This window comes from Suncus etruscus, chromosome 18 (assembly GCF_024139225.1).
Source record: "Suncus etruscus isolate mSunEtr1 chromosome 18, mSunEtr1.pri.cur, whole genome shotgun sequence".
Lineage (NCBI taxonomy): Eukaryota > Metazoa > Chordata > Mammalia > Eulipotyphla > Soricidae > Suncus > Suncus etruscus.
In genome coordinates, this window is record NC_064865.1 from 33,887,292 (window position 1) to 33,912,900 (window position 25,609).

At 52.0% G+C, this 25,609-nt stretch overlaps 1 protein-coding gene across 3 annotated transcripts; it reads left to right on the forward strand.

Moving 5' to 3' along the window:
* The first annotated feature begins 1,771 nt into the window (after positions 1-1,771).
* DDR1 (discoidin domain receptor tyrosine kinase 1) lies at positions 1,772-25,609 on the forward strand. 3 transcript variants are annotated; one of them, XM_049765330.1, is made up of 18 exons: positions 1,772-2,056; positions 14,829-14,958; positions 15,050-15,152; positions 15,556-15,784; positions 16,783-16,930; positions 17,347-17,455; positions 17,808-17,994; positions 18,093-18,339; positions 18,730-18,825; positions 18,940-19,091; positions 19,814-19,979; positions 20,646-20,756; positions 21,799-22,043; positions 22,131-22,258; positions 22,425-22,643; positions 23,823-24,057; positions 24,368-24,517; positions 24,638-25,609. In XM_049765330.1, exons 2-18 carry the CDS (start codon positions 14,871-14,873, stop codon positions 24,776-24,778), a joined length of 2,754 nt encoding a protein of 917 aa, XP_049621287.1. In that variant the 5' UTR covers positions 1,772-2,056; positions 14,829-14,870; the 3' UTR covers positions 24,779-25,609. The 3 variants fall into 3 exon arrangements, with proteins under 3 accessions (XP_049621287.1, XP_049621286.1, XP_049621288.1); XM_049765329.1 differs by lacking the exon at positions 1,772-2,056 and adding an exon at positions 11,372-11,582; XM_049765331.1 differs by lacking the exons at positions 1,772-2,056; positions 20,646-20,756 and adding an exon at positions 11,372-11,582.

Sequence of the window (25,609 nt, forward strand, 5' to 3'; positions counted from 1 at the left end):
ACATTACTTTATGATTTTAATTTAATTTGGCTTCTTTTTTCTTTTCAGCCTTCCTCATAGAACTAGATTTTCAAGGTTAGGGCCCACACCTGCCCAATCAAGGGGCCACTAATTTGCAGAATATGATAAGCAAAGGTCACTCTCAAAGAGAAAGTGGCAAAACACATTTGACCTTCAAAGACCCTAAAATTCCAAATAATTTTACACACACACACACACACACACACACACACACACACACACACACACACACACACACACTATGCTTTGTGCTCTCAGGCCATACAATAAGACAAGAGCTTGCTGCAGCATTGTTTGTATAAAGTATTGAAAATTACACAAATATGGCCGGAGAGATAGCATGAAGGTATTGTGTTTGCCTTGCATGCAGAAGGTCGGTGGTTCAAATCCCAGCAACCCATATGGTCCCCTGAGCCTGCCAGGAGCGATTTCTGAGCCAGGAGTAATCCCTGAGCACTGCTGGGTGTGACCCAAAAACCAAAACCAAAACAAAAAAAACCCCACACAAATAGAAAGCCTATTTTTAAAATGATGACATTTCCATATAATGGACATTATGCATCTGTTTAAAAAAATGCGCAAAGGGGCCTGGAGAGATAGCACAGTGGCATTTGTCTTGCAAGCAGCCGATCCAGGACCAAAGGTGGTTGGTTCGAATCCCGGTGTCCCATATGGTCCCCCGTGCCTGCCAGGAGCTATTTCTGAGCAGACAGCCAGGAATAACCCCTGAGCACCACCGGGTGTGGCCAAAAAAACAAACAAAAAAAAAAGCGCAAAGGAGCCGGATAGATAGTGCTGGAGTTAAATTGCTTGCTTTGCTTGCAACCAATCCTGGTTAGATCTCCAGTACCACATATGGTCCTCAAGCACTGTTAGGAGTGATCTCTGAGCATAGAACTAGGAATAAGCTTCCAACACTGCCAAGTGTGATCCCCAAACAAACCAAAACAAAACAAAACATGTGCAAGGGTCAGAGAGATGACATAGGAAATAAGAATTTACATGCAGCTGTGGAAGCCATGATCCTTAGTTTGAATTCTGGCACCAAAACAAATAACAAAAAAGCAAACTCTTTATATATTTTATATATGAATGCCTAACAACACCTATTATACTGATTAGTGAAGAAAAGTAAGGAGCAGAATTTTTTATATTCTATTATGCTAATTAATGTTAACTATTATTTATGTTTAAATCCCACTGTATAGCAAGCTTCTTTTTCCTCGTTTGTTTCTGTAAGCCCAGTATTACTTAGGACTGCTCAGGGATTACTCCTGGTGGGGCTCAGGGGACTTGTGGTTCTGGAGATCAAGTGAGAGTGGGGGAGTGGGGGTGTAGCTATGGAAATTTACTTCTAGGGCTGGACTGCAAACCTGCAACAGACAAAGCATAAAATAAGACTATTTAGGGCCTTTTGGATATAAAGCGGAGCATGGGCAAAAGCAGAATTGGAAAGCATCAGGACTTTATATTTTAAAGTTGCCTTCTATGAAAAATAGGAAAAACTATGAAAAATACCCCAGCCTCTGCTCATTACCTATTACATATCGATGCACTTTCTAACTGCCCATAAAGTCTCTGTCAACTTCAAACAATGGCTCATTTGTTGGGAGCCCGGTGTCTGTGGGGGAGCGATATTGTATTGAATAAATGGCAAGTCTATGAGCTCACTGGTGGCTGCCTAGGCGACCCTAAAGCTTGGACAGTCCATGTGTGCTTGTTTGTCTCCGTATGTGTTTGTTTTCCTATGACTGATCGCCGCTGGACAGAGGTTGAAGACGGCAATCCAATTGGCTCTAGAAGCTGGCTGTGTGCAAGGCAGGGTCATAATCCCTATAAGGTCTCTTCCATTCATCAAGCCATCAAGGTTCTTTTTTTTAAAAAGAGAAAAATACAGTTGTGTGTATATATTAAGAATTTGGCTGTTCATGAACAAAAGGGCAAGAGAATAGCTGTGGAAGGATGCAGAGAACCAGCAGGCCTCCTCCTGGGCAGAGGAGTATCATGATCTGAAAATCACATTGACACCTGCACTGTAAGTACTTTTGTTTGTTGTGTGGTTTGGGGGCATTGCCTAGCACTGCTCAGGGCTCATTCCTACTTCAGCTCAGGGGAGGGTCTCTCTGGGTAAGGATTGCCTGCAAGGAAAATTCAACTATCTCTCTGACCCCTATAAGTACTTACAGATTTTCTATTTTTGCAGGTCAGGGATTATATGAGGTATGTGCTCTCCCACTGAGTCACATCCTGGTCTCTTAGACATATTAAATGTTGAACTATATGATTTATTAAAAATAATTCATAAGGGGCCGGAGCAGTGGCATAAATGGTAGGGTGCTTGCCTTGCATGCGCTAACTTAGGATGGACCATGGTTCGATCCCCTGGAGTCCCTTATGGTCCCCAATCGAGGAGTGATTTCTAAGCGCATAGCAAGGAGTAACTCCTGAGCATCACCGGGTGTGGCCCAAAAATCGAAAAAAAAAAAAAAGGAAAGAAAATAATTCATAGAATGTATCAAACGAAACACTTTAAAGTCTCATCTAGAATTTGAATGTCCCTTTTTTATATTTATTTATTTATTTATTTATTTATTTTATTTATTTATTTTTTGATCATACCCGGTAGTGATCAGGGTTACTCCTGGCTCTATGCTGAGAAATTGCCCATGGCAGGCACAGGGGACCATATGGGATGCTGGGATTCGAACCACCATCCTTCTGCATGCAAGGCAAATGCCTTACCTCCATGCTATCTCTCCGGCCCCGAATGTCCCTTTTTAGAACTCACTGTTACCTACTGTTGGCCAGGACGTCTTAACACCCTTGGCTCTTAGGCTCCCTCCTGCCTCTCCACCACTCTGACTTTACTCCTACGGTGGTGCCCTTCTCTTACTCCTTATTAAACATGGTACCCCTCAGGGTTCACCTGTGCCCCCTCTCTTGCCCTTTGCACTACAGTTCCCTTTTATTCCTCCTCCTTGGAACCTCAGTACATGGCACTCTATCTCAATGAGTATGGACAAAGCCTTTTTCTTGTTTATCTATTTATTCCCTTGTATTCCATTGCTAATTCTATTTTCTTTCTTATTGAGTAATCATTCAAATGTGCTCCAGAGAAAAATCATTTCTTTGATTTTATGTGAATTTGTTTGCATAAACAATGCATCACTGGGTGTGACTCTACCCGCTGTCCCTGGGTCTAAGCCTAGCTTCAGTTAGCTCAGAATTGCCAGACTTGACTTCTGGACCCCAAAAGCACTGCTTAGGAGACCTCTACCCCTTAAAAATGTTTTTACGTATTTTGGGACTATTCTATATACTCACTTCTTTGTTCTGATATGTAAATTGTCTTAGAGTTTCCTCTGGGGACTGTTATGTCTGCTCCATTTCTCCTGCCCTTTCTTTCCCTCCTTCCCTACTCTCTTGGCTCAGAACCTGGTGTTCTGACTTCTTGTGCTAGATTTCATGGGTGGGCTTATATGGGCCTTGAAAAATTATTTAATCTCAGCAGCCAGATTTAGTTTAGTGCTGCTCTGATGCTAGAACTTAAGTAACAGGGAAATACAATTCTCATAAATTTCTGTTTTTTTTCTTTTATTATTTTAGTTTTTGGACTACACCAGGCGGTGCTCATGGGTTACTTCTATTTGCACTCAGAATTTACTCCTGGCAGGATCAAGAGACCATATTGAATGCCAGGGATTGAACCCCAGCTCAGCCACATGCAAGCAAGCAAATGCCCTACCCGCTGTGCTATCACTTCAGCCCCAATTTATTTTCATAACCTACATGTGTGAAAACTCTGATTTCAGTATCACAATAATATAGGTAAAAACAGAGTCAAAATATATCTTTTTCTATTTCTTTTTTCTTCACAAAAACAAAGAATAGCCATGGACAGTTAAATCTGACATGTCCTTCTAGGCCCTGTTTATATGCCAACACAACCAAGCATCTATTATGTTAAGGGTATTTGGTTATGCATCATGATTTTTTTTTTACACACTAGGGATATTTCCCATTCGTTTTGCTTTTCTGAAGTGACAGCACTGTTGGCAAGGGGAACAAAAGCTGCTTCACACAGGCTTTTCTGAACAGGGCACAGCATGCCTCTGGGAGATGACTCCATTTCTCTCTCCTTGTGTCTTTTTAGATTACTAAGAAATCTTTGTCAGGACACATCCCTGTCCCTTCAACTTGATGTGGAACAAACACACCCCAAACAATGAAAGCAGTGGTGGCATGACCATTAGATGCTAAAACAATGTGAGGGGGTTCAGGCACTCGCTGGCAGGGCCAGCATAATTACATGAGACTCAGAATGCACTTATATGACTTTAAAAAATTACCAGTAAAGGGGCTGGAGAGATTGCACAGTGGTAGGGCATTTGCCTTGCATGCGGCTGACCCAGGAGAGACCTGGTTCAATTTCTGGCATCCCAAATGGTCCCCCAGCCTGCCAAGGGCGATTTCTGAATGCAGAGCCAGGAGTAACCCCTGAGCTTCACTGGGTATGGCCCCAGAACCAATCAATCAATAAATAAATAAAATTTTAAAAAATTAACAGTGAAAATGAAAATGTTTAATAATTTATTGGGGCTGAAGAGATAGTTTAGCAGGGAGGGTGCTTGCCTTGCATGCAGCTGACCTAGGTTTGATCCCCAGCATCCTTTATGGATCCCCAAGAGCCCCAACAACAAAATTTACACAGGACTTTTCTGAGTTCTCTGGAATCCAGATACCTCATGGGAAACCTTGACTTCCAGTGTGATCTCAAGTCAATTAGTTAACTTTTGTTAGACCTTTGTAAGGTCTTTATACACAATTAAGAAATGACTCAGGGCCAAGCAATAGAATAGCAGGTAGAGTGTTTGCCTAACATGCAGCCAACCAGGTTTCAATCTCTGGCATACTGTATAGTCCCTAGAGTACTACCAGGAGTGATTCCTGAGTGCAGAGCTGGGAGCAGCCACTGAACCTCATCTAATGTAGTTCAAAATCCAAATTGCCTGCATTCTTTAGGAATAAAGAAAAGACACTACAGGCTGGGGCCAGAGGGGTGGTGCAAGTGGTAAGGCATCTGCCTTGCCCATGCTAACCTAGGACAGACCGTGGTTTTATCCCTGGCAGCCCATATGGTCCCCCAAGCCAGGAGAGATTTCTGAGCAAATAGCCAGGAGTAACCCCTGAGCATCACCGGTGTGGCCCAAAACAAAACAAAACAAACAAACACAAAAACAAAAAGGAAAGAAAAGACACTACAAGATTTGCGAGGAAAGAAAAGGATGAAGATTTATTATAGAATCCCAGATTTGGGGAAATCATGATGGCTAAGACCCTCCAGCCCAGCTTTGGCTTTAGAGTTGAAGGGACTCAGTTTGAATTCCCAGGTGCTGTGTGTGCAGTTGCAGACACCTTGCTTGTCTTCTCTCCTTGATTTCTGTCTCTGTAACAGTGGGTGTATTTCAAAATGCCATTTCACAGAGTTGCAGGATGGGTCAAATGGGGGTAACTCCAGAGATGGGGAGGGCAGAGCCTGCATCAAACAAAGCTCAGCAAATCAGTAGCTTTTATGAGGAAGAGGTCAAGGGCTACTGTGAATGCCATGGCTTTGGCAAAGGAGGACAGAGAGGGGAAAGTAGAGATTCTAAGATTCTGTCTATAAATAAAATTTTTCCTGATACATGACCACCAAAATTCTACCCTAATGAGTTCCTCAGCTACCAAAATTCCACTCAGCTTCATTTCTCTCTGCATCTGCCTCTCCATTGCCTATCACACCAAGTCCTCAAAACCTTGGCTTGAATGCTGTGCCTTTCTTTTCTTTCTTTCCTAGCCTTAGTGTTGGTCACTTGTGAGGCGAGCGCCACCCAGTGGCTTTTTTATTCCTTGCCAAGTCTGTGATACCCACAAAAAGACAGATGGGATTCCAAGTAAGAGGTGAGGGGTTCACCTGACCTTGGAAGATTGTTCTGGCTCCTCTCCCCTTCTTAGAAGAAGGTAATGAAATGTAGAAGTCCTGTGTGAAGAACCGTAATCTGCAAATTCCAACCCCCTCTTTTTAGGAGATAATAAGAGCCCCTGGGTCCACTGCTTTCCTGCTGGCTCTCACCATTTCTCAGTGTATTTCTCACCTTGAGGCCTGGCAGGGTCATTCCCAGGTTCAGCACCAGGCAGAGGTGATTGGGATAAAGGCAGAAAAGACACCTCTCTCCTATCAGATATGCTCCATAAGAGCGCTATTAGGTGCACCCCAACTCTGCTGCCAGAACATTTTTAAAATAACACAAATGGAACCTGTCATTTTCTAGACCCCAACCCCAAAGCTTTTCCTTCTCACCTTCACAATGAGCCAAACCAAAAATGATTCCACACCTGCTTTCTGGGCTTCTTCCCTGGCTGGCCTGGACTGCCCATCACAGCTGCATTTTCCCAGAACCATCTCCACCCTTCCAACCTCCCTCAGCTTCTTCAGCCAGGAAAGGCCTCCCTTCACTTCTGCAAATCCCTGTGCAACTACTCTTCCACCAGCTCTTTCTCTTTATCAGGAGATGGAGTCTGCTTGTCCTTGGGTTTCCGCAACTCTGACAGCCCTGACTGTAAACCCATTATGCTGTCTTCTGCGATTTTCTAGAAACACTGTATGCCCACCTCCAGTTACAGTTTTACATTCTGTGGTTTAGCTACTTGCAAATGTAGTTGAAAAATTATGGACTATAAGACACTTTAAGAGAGCAAACAAGTGCACTTCATATACAGTTGTTGTAATTGTGACATTTGATTATTATTCATCTCACTGTGCATAATTTCCAAATCAAACTATCATGTATGCATGAAGAACCACAATTAGAAGTGTATGTGTATATATCTTTATGTATATATACACATATTTTTCATATATGTGAAAGCCTAGCATGTATTTAAAGATTCTATTTTATCATAACTATAGGCATCCTCTAGAGGTCTTAGAATATACTCCCAGCAAATGTGGAGGGAGGACAGTACATACATATATACCCATATACACACTTGCCTCCCTCGAGACTCTGGGCAGGCAGATAGGAGGAGGTTGTGATTCTCACTGTACCTGTTGAGCTCTGCTCAAACTCTTAGTAACTTGGCATAATGTGAAGATGGAGCACAGAGACTCAAGCGACACAGAAGAAAGCCACAGAGGGAGATCATGTTAGTGGAGTCTGCTTTGCACATGCCTCAACAGGAGCAGGGTAATCCCTTACTCCATTTCACAGGAGAGGAAGCTCTGAAAAACTCAGCCCAGAGAAGGGAGTGGGCTTGCAGCCTCCCTTCTTCCCTCCTCATAGGTGCTGTCACTGGCAGCACTGCTACCTTTCTTCCCCCCATTCCAATCAGCCACTGACCCAATCAGTTGTGGATCTTATTTTCCAAACCGAGAATTGGAGTACACTATCTGATAATGACATCTGTACTTTAGAAGTTCCTGGTGGAGGCAAGTTTGAAATTGTGGTTATTCTTGGAAATGGAGGGGGGTCTAGTGTCCTCTGCATCTTCCCCTGGTACAACTGTAGTTTATACCAGCTATAGACAGTATAGAAGGACTTTCATTTTGTGGCAGAGCAGTCAACAATATTTGATTTTTCCCTAGAGTGTAAATTCCTAAGAAGGAATTGACTATCAGGGACCCCATGGGGCTTCCAAAGGACAAGGCTGTTCTAATGATCTCTTTTTAGTTTTCGGGTCCATCTGCCCCTCCTGTTTGGATTCTCCCTTCTCAGTAGCCCAACCCACAGCCTAAGTGCCCAGCCACAGTGAACCAGGGCTGCTTTCTCCCAGCCGCCTTCTTCATCGCCTTTGTCTGGGGGCTCTTTGTTTCTGGTCCCGCTTTAGTTCAGAATCACAGTCCTTGCTTCCCTCCTTTTCTCTGGCCCAGGCTACTCCCTCCCTCTCTGCGGGGGCCTGGAGGCTCAGCGTGGGGAGTGGGGCTGGGTTGCCATGGTCACGTCGAAGTCGGCCGCAGCTGGCCTGGGCAGCTGCTCTCAGCCCCCGGATGGGCAGACAAAGCCAAGCAGCCTTGGCAGCTTCGGACCTCGAACCCCAAAGGCCTGAGACTGGGGGGACTTGGATCCAGAACCCAGAGCTTGAGGTAAGGGGGAGGAAATCTGAGCTGAGGGGGGCGGGGAGGATTGAAGTAGAGTGAGAGGGACCGAGGTGTGATGGGAAGAGGGGAACAACAGAGTTGGGGTCCAGGACTGGAATGTCATGTCCTTATGGAGCCTCAGTCTGGGTATCTGTGTCCTGGCGTGATTAAACTTTGGGCCTCTGTTATCCTAGTCTGTTGGATACCTCGTCTAGGGGCACCTACACGTTATTTCCCTTTCTTTCTCAAACTTCTGTCTCCCTTTCTTCCTTTTTCACTCTGACTTTGCACTCAGGTATCATTTCTGTGGACTTGGGGAACATATGGGACCATGTGGACTTGTGGCATGCAAGGCAAGCTCACTACCCACTGTATTGTCTCTCTATCCCCATCCTTACCCCCATTCCCATGTCCTTTCTTTCACCCTGGGGCCAGGCCCCTCATGGCTCTCCCACTCCAACTCCGTCTGCTCTTCTCAGTCTTCAGTCAGTTCTCTCTCTCTGGTTTGGAGGACATCTCTAGGCTCTCCTTTTTCCTTGTCTCTACCTGGTCTGACACTTCCTCTTCAAATCTTTTTTCTTTGGGGGGGGGTTGGGCCACACGCGGTGACGCTCAGGGGTTACTCCTATGAGCTCAGAAATCACACCTGCCTTGGGGGACCATATGGGACGCCAGGATCCATCCGCGGTTCCTCCTAGGTTAGCGGTAAGGCAACGCCCTACTGCTGCTCTGGCTTCTCCAAACCTTTTTTCTTACCTTTTGCTGTGTGCCCTGTCTCCATCATCCCTTTCCCTCTCTAGGCCTCAGTTTCCCTTAGCCTCCCTTCTGAGGTCCAGCACCACTATCCACTGAACTTCCCACCCTCTGCCTGCTCCTGAGCCCTTTAATCTGCAGGTTTCCTGCAGCTGAACTTTTTCTTCTTTCTCCCATTTCTCCTCCTTTCTGCTTTCACTTCTCCTTTCACTCTAGGGAGGACTAAGAGATATCAAGGCCTGACTGACCCCCAGGGCTTTGCACCAGGAGCTCTCCCAGAGGCCTCTCTCCCCAGCTGCTGACCCAGCCTGTTGCTCCCAGGCAGCTGCTTCCCCAGGCAGAGGCCGCCGCCTTGTGAGTGGGGCCCATCTGGCCCATCCTGCACTGGCTGATCTGCAGGGGGGCCCTGCAGGCGGGTGGTCTGCTGGCCTACAAGGCTCCCTCCTGCGGCGGCTGGCATTTTTTTTTTAAGCTGTTTTTGCCAGCTCTCCTTTCTGGGCAGCAGGAAACCCTGCACTAGAAGGGAACCCAGAATGGAGGGTCTGGATGGGGGAGGTGAGGCGGATCCTCAGGTGGCTCAGATGGACACGTGGGACCCTGGAGGTGGGAGAGATGCAGGAGATGCGCCAACAGGTGTGTGGGCATCTCGAGTCTTTGGCACTGCCCTGGTGGCCCCTAGACGGCTGGGATTTCCCTGCCTAGAATCTCGGCTCCGAGCCCCGCATTCCAGTCGGCTCCAGCCCGCTTTCCACTGTCACTTGACTCCACAGGGCCTCAGTCCGGCATCCCTCCCACTCCGCCACGCCAGCTCTGGGCTGGGACGAGGTGGGCATCACTGACTAGGAATTTCTCCTGGGGGCGACGAGGGGCCCGAGTTTCGCAAGGGACCCTTCGTCTGGCACTGCCGCGCCACCTGCCCGGGTTAGCCAGGGCTCGAGCCGTGGAATGTCCCACCCCGGCGTGAGGGGCTGCGGCTCGGCGGGCCCAGGGAGGACCGCCCGGGTCAGCCAGTGGGGCGGAGCTGCCCAGGTGAGGTTACTGGGAAAGCCTCGGCCCGGCCCTTTCTGGCCCCGCCTCGGCCCAGCCTCTCGGGGCCCAGATTCCCTGGCGGCTGTCTGCAAGGGGGTACGTGTCTGGGGGAGCCCAGGGGACTCGATCCGAAGGGAGGAAGGGAAGAGGCGGCTCAACGAGGGCCCTGAGGGCTGTTCGTGAGTCCCTTCGCAGGGGGGGCGTCCTCGGGCTGGTGGGTCACCCCAGAGGCTCGGTTGATTTTGATCCCCTCCAAGGGCCAGCTCTTTCTGGTGGTGCTTTTGTGATCTTGCCTGGTAGGGATTCCGGGTTTCTTTCTTGGGACGCTTGTCAAGGCTTGCATACAGGGTGTGGTGACTTGTGTTTGTTGCTACTGCAAGGAGCATTGGGGTATCGCTCTGCAGGGAGGCAGAAACCTGCCTTTGAGGTGACATTGTCTATAGGTGGTGGCAGGTGTGGGCGTGGAGAGCTGGTGGCCCCAGAGAGCGGATGAGGGAGCACTTCCCCCCATTCCCTCGGCCCTGTCCAGCTGTCCAGCTCACTGACCTTCTTGCTGGCCCTTCTTCCATTTGTTTACCCAGGCTTGCCTGGTTCCATCTTCTCCGGGTTCGTGTTCACTTCCGTTTTGGCCCCATGTCTCATTTATTCTTGCTGGCATGTCCTCCTTTACTCACCGTGGCCCGCTCTGTAGGCAGAAACTGCTTGCCGACTGGGCCCAGGGGCAGCCGGGAGTCCGCATGCCGGCCAAGTAGCCTGCCTGCCGGAGAGGTGTGGGAAATGCCCCGAGGAGGAATGGGGGAGGAATAGAAAGATAGCAGGGGAGAGGACAGAATCTGGGGTGAGGGAGTGACCGGCAGGTACGGGGGACAGGCATTGCAGATGGGCTGGGGAGGGGGTTAGAGCACAGGAGGCCAGAGAGGTCCAAGAGAACCCAAGATGTGTAGTGTGCCAAGGGGCTTTAGGGGCTGGTTGGACAGGTGAGCCCCACTCCCTTCCCCGTGCCGACGGGGCCACTCTGGGCTGCATCAGGGCCTGTGGGAACCTGCTCCTTCCCTCCCGGTGCCCTGGGCCGCCCCTCTCCTTCCCTCCGCACCTCCATCTCCTGGAACCGGGCCCAGATCTGGGGGAGCAGGGAGAGGGCCGGGATGTGCGGGAGGCCCTAGCGAGGCTGCCCAGGTCCCCGGGTAGGTTCTGATAGCTTCCGAGGGGGGATCCCCGCCTGGGGTGGGCCAGAGAGCGGGGCTGCGTGTTGGCTGTTACCTGGGGGAGGCCGGGCGTGCGGGGGAATGCGGGGTGGGCGTGCCGGGGCGCCTCGGAGAGCGGCGGGCCGAGGGCGGCGCCGGGCGTGGGAGCGGCGGGCCCGGGCGCCCCGCCGGGGGAGGGAGGCCGAGGGGGAGCCCGGAGGAGGAGCGGGGCGCGGGGAGGCGGCGCCAGACCCGAGCCGCCCCAGCCCTGGCTGCTCTCCCCGGAACAGGCCCCCGACAGCTGCGGCCGGGAGCCGCCTCCCGACACCCGAGCCCCGCCGGCGCCTCCTTCTCCCGCTCCCGGCTCCTGGCCCGCTCGCCTCCCCCGCCCCTCTCCTCTCCTCTCCTCTCCTCGCCCGCCGCCGAGGAGGCCCCGACCGGGGTCGGACGCCTGGGTCTGCCGGGAAGAGCCATGAGAGGTAGGTGGGGAGAGCTGCGGGCCGAGGGCCGAGCGCGGGGCCCCGGGTGCGGGAGGCGAAGGGCCCAGTCTGGAGGCTGCAGCAGAAGGGGCTGCGATTTGGGGCCCGATTTGGAGCCCCTGCACGCCTCCCCGGTGCTCTGGCTGACTGTTGGGGAGATGGAGGAGGTCCCCGACCCGAAGAAAGCGTGTTCCAGGCGGAGGCCTGGACTCCGGGAAAGGTGCTTTGGTGTGATTCCTGCCGAATCCTTCCTGGTCCCCGAGAAGCTGCCCGCCCAGTCCTGCCAGTCCCTGCCAGTCCCTACGGGCATCTCCTAGGCCTCCACCCATCTTGCACGCATTGGGGAGCCTGGCGGTAGCCCAGCAGACTGGCACCCAGCAGAATGACAGCACACCCGTACTGTGGTGGGCAGGGTTGTTTGGTTCTACTTCTACCTGAGATCTTGTCGAGGGCCAGTGAGCACCAGGCGGTCCCCAGGGGCTGTGCATTTCTCTCCAGCACCTCATCCCAGCTAGAGCTAGGTGCCGAGGGTGCACAGAGAACTGAGTGGCAAGGCGAGACGGGTGAAAAGTCCAGGGCTTGGGAAAACCAAGAAGAGGGTTAATCTGCTCATCACTCCAGACATACACATTTCCTGCTATTCCCCAGTTTCTGGACTTCTCTCTGGCTTGATGTGTGTATGTGTGTGTGTGTGTGTGTGTGAGAGAGAGAGAGAGAGAGAGAGAGAGAGAGAGAGAGGGGGGGGGGGGAGAGAGAGAGAGGGGGGGAGAGGGAGAGTTAGGGAGAGGGAGAGAGAGATAAGACAGAGAACGAGAGAATATATTAGGAGGTGGGCCCCACCCACATTTCCCCAGTTTCTGGACTTCTCTCTGGCTTGATATGTGTGTGTTAGAGAAAAAAAAAAAAAAGACAGAGACAGAGAATGAGAGAATATATTAGGAGGTGGGCCCCACCCACATTTCCCCAGTTTCTGGACTTCTCTCTGGCTTGATATGTGTGTGTTAGAGAAAAAAAAAAAGACAGAGACAGAGAATGAGAGAATATATTAGGAGGTGGGCCCCAGCTGTCTGGGGTCAGGCTCCAAGGAACTGAGTGTCTCACATTGGCCTCTGATTGGACGAGCAGGTGGGGACTGTCATTTCACAGGTAACTGAAGATGACTCTTTACTAAGGGATGTGGTTGGATGTTAAGTGACACTAAAGTGTGGCTGGAGCTGATGGTGTGAGTGGCTGTGTTTGTCCTGGCTGAGTCTCTGTGTGTAACTGATTTATGTGGATGTCAAATGAAGTGTTTTTAAGTTTCAAAGTATTGATACAAAGAGTATGTGTGCACATGCCTTAGCCTGTTAGAGTTACAATAGTATTTACTATCAGCTCTATAAGTGAATATATATATACAAGCTTGTGCATGCTTGTATATATGTGTGTCCACTGGCACACATGCATACAGAGCTGTCTGGGGCAGGCTGGCGGGAGATGAGGGTGAGAACTTGCTGGCACAGCGACTTGTGGCTGTACTGGGCAGGATGGAGGGGCTGGAGGTTAACTCCAGGGCTTGCCCTTCATCGATGTCTGACTGAGTGGAGAGAAATAGGCTACTACCGGGGTGTCAGAGGATGATTGCCGGACACCTCTCCTCTTGGCCCTGTGCCCATGCTTCTGAGCCAGCTCTGTTTACCTCCTGCTTTGTGTTCCTGCCTGTCTCCCCCTGCCCCATCCCCTGACTGTCTTTGTATCTCTGCCCGGGGCTTCTCTCCTCTAGCTCTGTCTGGCTCAGATGACTCATCTGGGATAGGCATGAAGGTTACTCTGTTGAACAAGGGCCCTGCTGTTCCCCAGAGAGGTGGGGGTGGAGAGTGGCACCCAGGAATTCCAGGCCCCTGTGTGCAGTTCCTGGACCCCCAAGGGACCAGGCACCAGACTGTGGTTCTAATTCTCCTTTGATACTGGGGTACCCCCCACAACTCAGCTCCCTCAGCTGCTACTTCAGTGCTTTGGGGACTCAGCTGCCTTTTACATTCCTGCCCGAGAGCATTGTGGGAGCAGCTGGAGGAAGACAAAGGGATGGGGGAGTATCCCCCCACTCCTCGTACCTCCTGGGGTGACCTGGCTTCCCTGTCTTTAGGCCCGCCCTCATCTCCAAGGCAACTCAGCCTTCTCCCCCAGTCTCTGGCTTTTCCTTTGGAGGGAAGCAGCAGTTACCTTTGGAAAGGGGATTCCGGGGTGGGGCTGTACGTACAGGTCTTTGGAAGAAAGAGTTGAGTAGTAGAGTTTGGGGGTACCATACTTTGGGCCTGATGGCAGGGTGGAAAAAAGGTACGACTGAATGCTGATATCTGGAATCCTTAAAGGTTTTAGGGCTTGGAGAATGTCGACAGGGTATGAAGATGAGCTAGGATTGTTTTTTCCATTGAAGGGGAAAATTGTAGAGGGATCTGGGTTCATAAGGTGATGCTGATTGGAGTGGCTTTAGGTTGGCATGCTATTTGGTCTCCTGTGAGGATGATGAGGGATTCTCCAGCTCATGGGCACAGATGACCTGGTAGTCATGCTTTGAAATGCAGATTCTAGATTTTAGACCCATATTATAGTAGATAGAGTGCTTACCTTGCACTTGATCAACCCAGGTTTGATCCCTGGTATCCTATATGGTTCCTCCAAGTCCACCAGGAATGATCCCTGAGAGCAGAGCCAGGAGTAAACACTGAACATCGCTGGGTGTGGCCCCCCCAAAAAAATACAGATCTGGGACCAAAGAGATAGTATAGATATAGAGCATAAGGTCTTGCATGTGGCCGACCTGGGTTCAATCCCTGGCAGTACATAGTGATCCCCAAGCACCAGGCATGATTCCGATGCATAGAGCCAGGAATAAATCCTGAGCACTGCCCTCTACTCCGCAAAAAAAGAGTTCAGAATTTACCCCAAACTTTGAGGTATTGCTGGGACATCTGGTCCAGAGACCCATCAAGGCTACAGAGAAGAGTGGTCTTAGAAGGTTCTGGGGTCCTGTCACTTTTTTTAGAATTCTGGGCATCTGGGTTTGTATGAGAGGGGACCAGAGATTAGCTTAGTGTCTGGCATGTATGTTCTGAAGCTGAGGCTGAAACTATTAAACTGTGACCTATGCTGTCATTTCCCAGCTCTTGTTCCCACAGCAACCTGTTTTGTCCTGGCTATTTCAGCTCTGAATCAGCTTCCCAGCTTGCCTCTCAACTCACCCTCTTTACCTTTTGTCCTCTGCAGAGATGTTGCCTGCACCCCCTTAGGCCTGAGGAATCAGAAGCTATGGGGCCAAGGGCCCGCACATCTCTGCTGCTGCTGCTGCTCATGGTGGCTACTGGAGATGCTGACATGAAGGGACATTTTGACCCAGGTGAGGAGACTGGCTCTTGGACCCCTGGTGGATGAGACTAGGGAGACAGAGAATTAGACCCTTGACCCTCTCTCTGCCTGTGTTCACCCAGCCAAGTGCCGCTATGCCCTGGGCATGCAGGACCGGACGATCCCAGATGGAGACATCTCTGCCTCCAGCTCCTGGTCAGACTCCACTGCTGCTCGCCACAGCAGGTACCTGGCACACCTGGGCTGCCCCAGCAGGAGCTTCTGGGGGCCTTAATTGCCCTTTCAACCCCTCTGCCCAAGCTTTAAGGTTTCTGGGAGGGCTGAGGCCATTGAAATGCTTTAGATCCTGGGTTGGGGTGGTGGTGGTTATTTTTTATTTTTGTTTAGCTTACTTAGTGTTTAACCTACATACCCTTACATGCCAACACTAAGCTAAATAAGCAGTGCTCAGTGCTTACTTCTGGTTATGCTTGGGGGACTGTATGGGATTCCAGGGATTGAAATGGGATCACCTGCATGCAAGACAAGCATGTTACCTGTTGTTCTATCACACTGGTGCCTTGTGTGTTGTGGGGTTAAAGTAAAAGCAACGAGGCCACATGTTCCCTGCGATCTCCCCATCCTCCAGGCTGGAGAGCAGTGATGGGGACGGGGCATGGTGCCCTGCAGGCCCCGTGTTTCCCAAGGAGGAGGAGTACCTGCAGGTGGACCTGCGGCAGCTGCACCTGGTGGCACTGGTGGGCACCCAGGGCCGGCATGCAGGGGGCCTGGGCAAAGAGTTCTCCCCCAGCTACCGGTTGCGATACTCCCGGGATGGCCTCCGCTGGATGGACTGGAGGGACCGCTGGGGTCAGGAGGTGAGGCCGGCTCGGAGGTCCCCAGGGAGGGTTGCTTTCCTCTGTCCTCTAGCTACCCTTTAAATGCCACTGTCCATGGTAATTCACCCCACGTGCGCCTTCTTCTGCCCAATTTGTCCCCTGAGATGTTTAGTAAGCCTCAAACTGCCATATAAGTTTCTCAAACTGAACTGGGGCCCCACTCCCACACTAGATCCCTCCAGCTTGGCTCTAGTCCTATGTTGTCCAAGGCTGGGAGTTAAGGTGATAACCTTGATCCCTCCTGTTCTCTCCTTTCCTCCAAGAATCAGCAAGGCCAGTTGTTCTCTCTGTGTATTATGTTCTTCAGCTGACCATTATGTCTCCCTCGCCCTCTGCCACCTTCCCTGCTTAAAAGAACCAACAGAATGGCCTCTCCAGACCTCCCTCCCAGCCTCTGCCCTTTCCCACCTGAGGTTAGATTGCTAACTATAGGTACATCCTGAGCTTAGTGCAAATCAGATTCCAACTGCCCTCCCTTGCTGTCTACTCTGCCAACAGTGGAGATTCTGCCCACTTCTCCTTTCACTGGGTGCTTCTTCCACTGCTCTTCCTCCTCCTCTGGGCCCTGCTGGCTGCTGTTATTCCCTAGTCCAGCCAGGGCTCCTCCCATGGCCATAGGATAGTCTCCTTGAATGCCTAATACCTGGAAAGCAGCTCCCACACAGGCTCTCCAGGTCTCCTTTCTCCCTTTACTTCTCCTTAGATACCACCTTTCTCCTCACCCCAAATTTCCTTTATATTATCTCTCAGCCCAGCATGAGTGGGACTGACTCTCACCCGGGTGAGCACAAGGCAGTGCTTAGCTTATGTTAAGAGCAGGCACTGCTCTGGAGGGCAAGGGCTGACCCTCAGGCCAAGAGAAGTGTCAGTCTCTGTCACTACTCCTGGCTGTGCCCTGTAAGAACCTTTCCTGGGGATGGGTAGGGCATAGCTACCTGGAGCCTTTCCTGTGGCTGACCCCATGTCCTGGCCCACAGGTGATCCTAGGTAATGAGGACACTGGGGGAGTGGTGCTGAAGGACCTTGGCCCCCCCATGGTGGCCCGCATGGTTCGATTCTACCCCCGGGCTGACCGGGTCATGAGTGTCTGTCTTCGAGTGGAGCTCTACGGCTGCCTCTGGAAAGGTAAGTTTGCAGAGTTCTCTTACTCCCCCAGTTTTGTTTTTATGCTGTGTCTGGGGAATGGGGCTGAGGGGCAAAGCCCTCTCTATTCTGGGCCAGAGAGATAGCATGGAGGTAAGGTATTTACCTTTCATGCAGAAGGACAGTGGTTCGAATCCCGGCATCCTATATGGTCCCTCGTGCCTGCCAGGGGCGATTTCTGAGCATAGAGCCAGGAGTAACCCCTGGCGCTGCCGGGTGTGACCCCAAAAAAACAAAAAAACAAACAAAAAAAGCCCACTCTATCCTGTGGAGACACTGCCACTGGATAGAGGGTACTGGCCATTACTAGGGGAGGGGGAGGAGACAGAGGGTGGGTGCAGGGCTGTGGGAAGGGGGATTGGAGACTGCATGCCTCTGACTCCCTTCCGCTCTGGCAGACGGACTCCTGTCATACACAGCCCCTATGGGGCAGACCATGTTCCTAGCAGAGGCCGTGTACCTCAATGACTCCACTTACGATGGCCACACCACCCACTCAGTTGGCGGGTAAGCATGGGGAGCTCTAAGTAGTGTGGGCAAAGAAGTGGGAGAATTGGGGGTCGGTGTAGGATAGGTGGGGCCTCAAGGGACAGGACCAGGAGTGAAGAGTGAGACCGCCATGAGCTCATAGATGTTTTGTGTGACACTTGGCTGAGATGCAGATGTTTGTGGGAGACAGCACAAGGAGTGCATACACCACAGATTGTGCAGGGCCCTGTAGAGAGGGGCCTTCTGTGTAGTGAGTGACTAGAGTCCCTGTGAGAGTGTGGGGGGAGGGATAAGCTGTAGGGGACTGGCATGGCAGAGTCCCTGAATAGGAGATACTTTCTTTTTTTCTTCCTCTGCCCCCTCCTTTCAGGCTGCAGTATGGGGGGCTGGGCCAGCTGGCGGACGGTGTGGTGGGTCTGGATGACTTTAGGAAGAGCCAGGAGCTGCGGGTTTGGCCGGGTTATGACTACGTGGGATGGAGCAATCACAGCTTCCCCAGTGGCTATGTGGAGATGGAGTTTGAGTTTGACCGGTTGAGGGCCTTCCAGGCCATGCAGGTAATAGATCGTGCTATATGTTGGGAATAGGGGGCAGATGGCCCTGGGGGTGCAGTGTACCCTGGCTCTCTTGGACTGACCCTGGTTTTCTCTATCAGGTCCACTGCAACAACATGCACACGCTGGGAGCCCGGCTGCCCGGCGGGGTTGAGTGTTGCTTCAAGCGAGGCCCCACCATGGCCTGGGAGGGCGAGCCTATACGCCATGTCCTTGGAGGCAGCCTGGGAGACCCCAGAGCCCGTGCCGTGTCAGTGCCTCTGGGGGGCCGTCTGGGTCGCTTTCTGCAGTGCCGCTTCCTTTTTGCTGGGCCTTGGCTGCTCTTCAGTGAAATCTCCTTCATCTCTGGTAAGCCTCTGGTCCCTGCCTGACCCAAGCTGGGCTTTCCAGCCCTGCAGAGTCCAAAGTACCTAGTCCAAAGTACCTAGTACCCCACAGCTACTCAGCCTCCAAGATTTTGCCAAGCAGGGATTCCAAGTGATTGGAAACCTTGCAGATCTCTGTCCTTCCTTTTCCTTTCAGGAAAAGAGCCACTTTGGCAGGACTAGTTAAGAAACGACTTTTCTCCAAACCTCTTGATGCTCAGGAACCTGTTTTGACTAGCCTTTCTGCTTGGTTGGGATGTAACTGGGCACCAGGGCTGCCTCTGCTTCTATCCATAGTAGAGTCCCCAGACCTCATGCCCATGGGCCTTCCTTTGATGTCCCTGACTTCTCCCTGTTATTTTCTTCTCCTCAGATGTTGTGAACGATTCCTCCCTGACTCCGGGAGGCACCTTCCCACCAGCCCCCTGGTGGCCGCCTGGTCCACCTCCTACCAACTTTAGCAGCTTGGGTGAGCAGCCCCGGGGGCCTCTGGGTGTGTGGGTCCTGAGCTCTTATGCCTCATGGGCCCCTCATAGCTTGGGCTGGTAGCCTCTTGTGGTTCTGACCCTTCTGTCTTTGTCAGAGCTGGAGCCCAGGGGCCAGCAGCCAGTAGCCAAGGCCGAGGGAAGCCCGACTGCCATCCTCATTGGCTGCCTGGTGGCCATCATTCTGCTGCTGCTGCTCATCATCGCCCTCATGCTCTGGCGGCTGCATTGGCGCAGGCTCCTTAGCAAGGTGGGCAGAGTGGGGTAGGGTGGGCAACCCAGAGAGGGAGACCCTGTAGGATATGGGTGTCCAGCAGAGACCATGGAGCACATGAGACCACATCATAAGGTGACAATGCAAACATGGAGATTACCAGAAATAGGGTTGATCTTAGACCTAGAACAAGAGAGCTGTGACCCTGGGCCTGTCAGGTACAAGGAGGTGGAGTCTTGAGTGGGGCAGCTGCTGAGCCTCCTGTGCTGGGGACTAGTTGTGAGATTATTATGCACCCTCCAAATTCTCTCTTCTGGTACACCCAGAGCAGACTGGTGATCCAGCTCATATGTCCAAAATCTTGGGGTAGATGGGGGGAGTGGAGAAAGCCTGGCACTCCCCAAGCCTGGTCTTGTGAGGAATGGTGTGTGTAGGTTTATGTGGTGTGTGTATGTCCCCAACATCTTGGGGCAGGTGGGGAGTGGAGCTAGAAGAATATAGGTACAGGAGTCAGCCTGGCACTCCCCAAGCCTAGTCTGGTGAGGAATGGTGTGTGTGTATGTGTGTAATGCACATTGAGGTTAAATCCAAGAGCATTAGCTTTGGGTTCAAGTTCCACTGGGTCCTCAGGGAGTTCATGTAAGTGCTCTTAAGCCTGTTCTTTAGCTGTGAAGTGAGTTAGCCTGTTATGAGGGCTGAAGGAGGGAGTAGTGAAGAACTGAGGGGGCTGAAGTAACTCTTCCCCGCCCCCACAACAGGCTGAGCGGCGAGTGTTAGAAGAGGAGCTGACAGTTCATCTTTCTGTCCCTGGAGACACCATCCTCATCAACAACCGTCCAGGGCCCCGAGAGCCTCCCCCTTACCAGGAACCCCGACCACGTGGGAATCCACCCCACTCTGCACCCACTGTCCCCAATGGCTCTGGTAAGATCTACTTGCTTCAGTCCCACCTCCGTCCTCTGTTCTAGTGTGCCCCTTTCTGTTTTTTATCTTCCCCAGTTTTAATTCATCTTATTTTGTTGTCCCAGTTACTATCCTCTGATATTACTCCCTGTCCCTATATAGGCTCTTCAAGAATTTCCCATGTCCAAAGTGGTTTCTTCCTGTCTCTGTATCCCATACATTTCTTCTTTCTGTTGTGTCCTCTCCATTGTCTTCCCTCCTTTCTCTTAGACTCACCATTTCATTCCATCTATCCAATGGCCAGTAAACCACTCACGTATCCATCCACTCATAATCATCCATCCATCCATCCATCCATCCATCGATCCATCCATTCATCTATTCATCCATCCATCCATCCATCCATCCATCCATCCATCCATCCATCCATCCATCCGACCATCCATCATCACCCATTTATCAACCTTCCACTATACTCAAGAGATTGATTCATCACTTACCTGGCCATCCAGCCCTTTATTATCTGCTCATTATCCATCCAGCTGCCCAGTACTCCACAACTTTGATCCTGTCGCTTAGTACATTAATCCCCATCAGCCCTGCTCTTGGCCACTCTAGGCTTCCCTGTCTGTCTAGCCTTGAGTCTCATCCCTTCCCCGTGTCTCCCCCCCCCCCTTCTCCCGACAGCGTTGCTGCTCTCCAATCCGGCCTACCGCCTCCTTCTGGCCACTTACGCCCGTCCCCCTCGAGGCCCGGGCCCCCCCACACCCGCCTGGGCCAAACCCACCAACACCCAGGGTAAGCCCCTCTGCCCCAGGCTTTGCCAGGCTCCTCGAACCTCTACTGGGGCAGGGAAAGTCCTCATACTGTGCACTTCCTCTTCTGCCCCTGCGGCCTCTTCTGTTCTCCAGAGCTCCCAAGGCGGAAGCTCTGCCCCTAGCACGTCTCTCTGCTGCTCGGCTCTTTTGTAAGGCATCCCCCCTCGAGCTGACTGAAGCTCAGGGGTTCTCAGCTCTGTGTGCTCCTCCTCTCCCCATCTCTTCAGCTCTCCAGAGCCAGAGAGGAGACAGCGGCGGTGGTGCTGCAGGCTCCCTTGTAACTCCTCCTTTGTTCTCCCCTCTCTCTAGAGCTTCGAGGAGGAGGGCCTCTGTCCCTGGTTGCTTGCCCTCTCCCCCAATGTGTCCTCTCTTTGCTGTCCCAGAGGTGAAGGCTCATGTCCCCCCTTCTGTCTGCCCCTCCCCCTACTGTTGCCTTCTCATTGTCACCCCTTCCCCATGGCTGAGAGGGGCCAGCCTGCTCACCCCTTCCCTGTCCATGGACTCTGTGTTGTGCGGCTGTGAGACACTGTTCCCTTCCCACTGTGTGCCTGTCTCTGCTTGTCTTTGAGCTTGGTGTGTTGGGTTGGGAGTGGTTGGGTGAGCATGGTAGGGAGGAATCCAGGCAGAAGGTGCCGGGTAGGGCAGCTAAGTGAGGCGAGGGCATGTGATGGCTAAGGGTGTGTGACCATGACTACAGCCATCTTTCCAGTGGTGGGTAGAGACAAGAATCCCTCTTCTAGTCTTGACTTACCTCATGATCTCCTGGGCAGATCAGGGACATGAGAGAGTCAGATTTTATGACATTGTCTGCTTGGACATTTCTGTTATTATCTTGGAAACTCTGGGGCTCATATCCCATGCCAGCCTCTTGCTTTGGGGTTGGTGGTTAGAACACCAGGAGGATGGAGGCTAGTTTTAGGCAGGGAGCTGGAGAGTTCTGAGAAGCTGGTGTGTGGAGAAACTGGGCTCTCGGGAACTGCTCCTGATGCCACATCCTGTCTTCTTTTCCCTCACCCTTCCAGCTTGCAATGGTGACTATATGGAGCCTGAGAAGCCGGGTGCCCCACTCCTGCCCCCACCTCCCCAGAATAGTGTCCCCCATTATGCTGAGGCTGACATCGTCACACTGCAGGGTGTCACTGGGGGCAACACCTATGCTGTGCCCGCACTGCCCCCAGGGGCAGCTGGAGATGGCCCCCCCAGAGTGGATTTTCCTCGGTCACGGCTCCGCTTCAAGGAAAAGCTTGGCGAGGGCCAGTTTGGGGAGGTAAGATGGAACCCTGGCTGGCCCTACCATACGCAGTGCTCCCCAGTTACCCCTGTGACCTGGTGACTCCAAGGTTACCTTCTGCAGGTGCACCTATGTGAGGTCGAAAGCCCACAGGACCTGATAAGTCAGGATTTCCCCCTCAGTGTGCACAAGGGTCATCCCTTACTGGTGGCTGTCAAGATTCTTCGGCCAGATGCCACTAAGAATGCCAGGTGAGGACCAAGAAATCATGTAGAAATTGGGAGCCCATGAAGATGGGACAATGGGAGGAAATACAATGGAGAGTGGTGGAGCCCATGTGGGTGCAGCCCGGGGCCCCTATGAGTGGGAAGGAAGGTGCCGCTCAGTCTGCAGTGCCGCCCACATCTCCTGCTCCAGGAATGATTTTCTGAAAGAGGTGAAGATCATGTCAAGGCTAAAGGACCCCAACATCATCCGGCTCCTGGGCGTGTGTGTACAGGATGACCCCCTCTGCATGATCACAGACTACATGGAGAATGGTGACCTTAACCAGTTTCTAAGTGCACACCAGCTTGAGGACAAAACATCTGAAGTGCCCTCTGAGGACGGGGGTGCTGCTCAGGGACCCACCATCAGGTACTTGCTCACCTAACAGCTTCCCCTGAGAGTTTCCCAGGACTCCTATCTTTTTTTTTTTTCCGGGCCACACCCATTGATGCTCAGGGGTTACTCCTGGCTACGCACTCAGAAATTGCCCCTGGCTTGGGGGGACCATATGGGACGCCGGGGGATTGAACTATAGTCCTTTTCTTGGCTAGCGCTTTCAAGGCAGACACCTTACCTCTAGCGCCACCTCGCCGACCCCAGGACTCTAATCTTCTCCCTTTTCTCCAGCCTAGAGAGAGGTCAGGACACCCTTGGGAGGGAATATTGTGGTAAGCAACATGTGGCCAGGTATATCCAGGAACTTGAGGGACTACCACAGTGAGGGTGTTCTCATCCAGAATTTTTCTAGGCGGCCACAGAGATAGTACAGCAGTAGGGTGTTTGCCTTGCACACTGCCAACCCAGAACTGATGGTGGTTCGATTCCTGGGATCCCATATGGTCCCCCAAGCCTGCCAAGGGTGGTTTCTGAGTGCAGAGTGAGGAGTAACCCCTGAGTGCCTCTGGGTGTGGTCCAAAAACCAAAAAAAAAAAAAAGGAATTTTTCTAACCTTAAGGCCAGAGAGAGAGAGAACAGCAGATAGAACAATTATCTTACACACAGCCAATCCTGCTTTGATTCCCAGCATCCCATATGGTCCTCCTGAGTCTGCCAGGAAGAATTCCTAAATGAAGAGCCAGGAAAAAGCCTGAGCACCTCAGGGGTACAGGCCACCTCTGTGTGGCCCTAAAACCAAACCAAATCAAAACAAAACTTCTTTTTTAACCTCCCATTTACTGAGTCTGAGTCCAGACTGGGGCTGAGGGCTGGAGATATAGCAGGGAGGCAGGGTGTTTGCCTTGCATGCCGAAGGATGGTGGTTCGAACCTTGGCATCTCATATGGTCCCCCGAGCCTGCCAGGAGCGATTTCTGAGCGTAGAGCCAGGAGTAACCCCCTGAACACTGCCGGGTATGACCCCCCAAAAAAAACACCCCAAAGAAACCAAAACCAGACTGGGCCTAAGAGTCATCCATCTGCTGGTCTCCGCCCATGCACAAGGGAAGGTGTAACCTGTTCCTAGTCATGCTTCCCTCTTTTGATCCTGGGAATCAGAGCAGCAGGAGTGTGGGGGATGCCCCAATGTTCCCTTTTTGGCTTCTTTCCTCAGCTACATGATGCTGTTGCACGTGGCAGCTCAGATTGCCTCGGGCATGCGCTATCTGGCCACCCTCAACTTTGTGCACCGAGACCTGGCCACAAGGAACTGCCTGGTCGGGGAGAACTTTACCATCAAGATTGCCGACTTTGGCATGAGCCGGAACCTGTATGCAGGAGACTATTATCGTGTGCAGGGCCGGGCGGTGCTGCCCATCCGCTGGATGGCCTGGGAGTGCATCCTCATGGTGAGCAGAAAGGGGCCAAGAGTGGGTACCACACATAGGTGCAGGTTGACAGTTGAGATAGTAGGGGCTGCATTGGGAATCAGGAAATGAGGTGAAGGATGGGGAGAAAGGGAAGAAGTGAGGGAGGTGATGAGCCTGGAGAGTGAGGGCAAAGCTGAGGGAATGAGGAGCAGAGTGGCAGCTAAGGAGAGTGGATCATGAAGGGGGTGGTGGTAATGGGGTCTGTGCTGAGGACTTGGGTGTCCCTTTGTGGGGAGGAGAAAGGTCTCTGTTGTCAATGTCTTTTTCTGTCGTGTTCCTGCACTGCCAGGGGAAATTCACGACTGCCAGTGATGTGTGGGCCTTTGGAGTGACCCTGTGGGAGGTGCTGATGCTCTGCCGGGCCCAACCCTTTGGGCAGCTCACTGATGAGCAAGTCATCGAGAATGCTGGGGAGTTCTTCCGGGACCAGGGCCGCCAGGTCAGAGCAGCGGGGCGGAATGGTGCAGCTGGGAGCGGGATGGGGAGAGCCTTGTCAGCATTGGGTCTAAAGGACATTGGCTCTCTGTCCATATCTCCCCCTTCCCCTCCTGCCTTGTAGGTGTACCTGTCCCGGCCCCCTGCCTGTCCACTGGGTCTGTACGAGCTGATGCTTCGGTGCTGGAGCCGTGAGCCCGAGCAGCGACCAGCCTTCTCCCAGCTGCACCGATTCCTGGCAGAAGATGCTCTCAACACGGTGTGAACCACATCACCCAGCGCCGCTCCCTCAGGGACTATTCGAGAAAAACCGTGGCACTGAGAAGAGGTGCTGAAGATACCCTCAGCCTAAATAAACCCTCCTGGCTGCCCTTTACCTCTAAGAGAGGCAGTGGACCACAGGCAGGCTGGGCCTGCCGGAACCTAACATCTCCTTGCTTTCAAGCCCCTTCTTGCTCTTCTCCCAGAAGCCCTCACCCCCCACCCAGCTGGCCCTGTGGATGGGACCCTCTCCAACCTCTTCTAGCCACCCTTTGAGGAGAATAGGCACAAATATAGGGCAGAACACTGGACAAGGCCCTCTGGATCACCTGGGCCCCCTGGACAACACTGGTTCCTGGAGAGAGGGTTGCCCCCAACCCCAGCCTCTCTTCGTCACACACTGGACCCCATGGGCTGAGGATCTGGGCAGTGAGGAGGACGAGAAAGGGGGAAAGACATTCTTTTGTGCTCACTCCTGAACCTGTCCTCAGCTTGGCTTCTTCCTCCTCCGTCTTCTGAAACACTGGACCTGGGGGTAACCCTTGCCCCCAACCCTTGGACACCCCCACTGCCATGTTTGTAGCTAGAACTCTAAGCCTGTATGTTTCTGTGGAATAAATATTGGGATTAGGGGGGAAGAGGAAGCAAAGGCCTATGGCCCTGGGGTTGGTCATCTCTATAGTAGTTGCCACATTGGTTTTTCTATAATCACTTTGGGTTTGTACAGTTTTGGGGGGGAAAAGACACAGATTTTTACACTAATATATGGATCTAGCTCAATGCTATTTTAATCACCTGCATTAGGCAGGCAATAATAAAGGTTGAGTTTTCCACA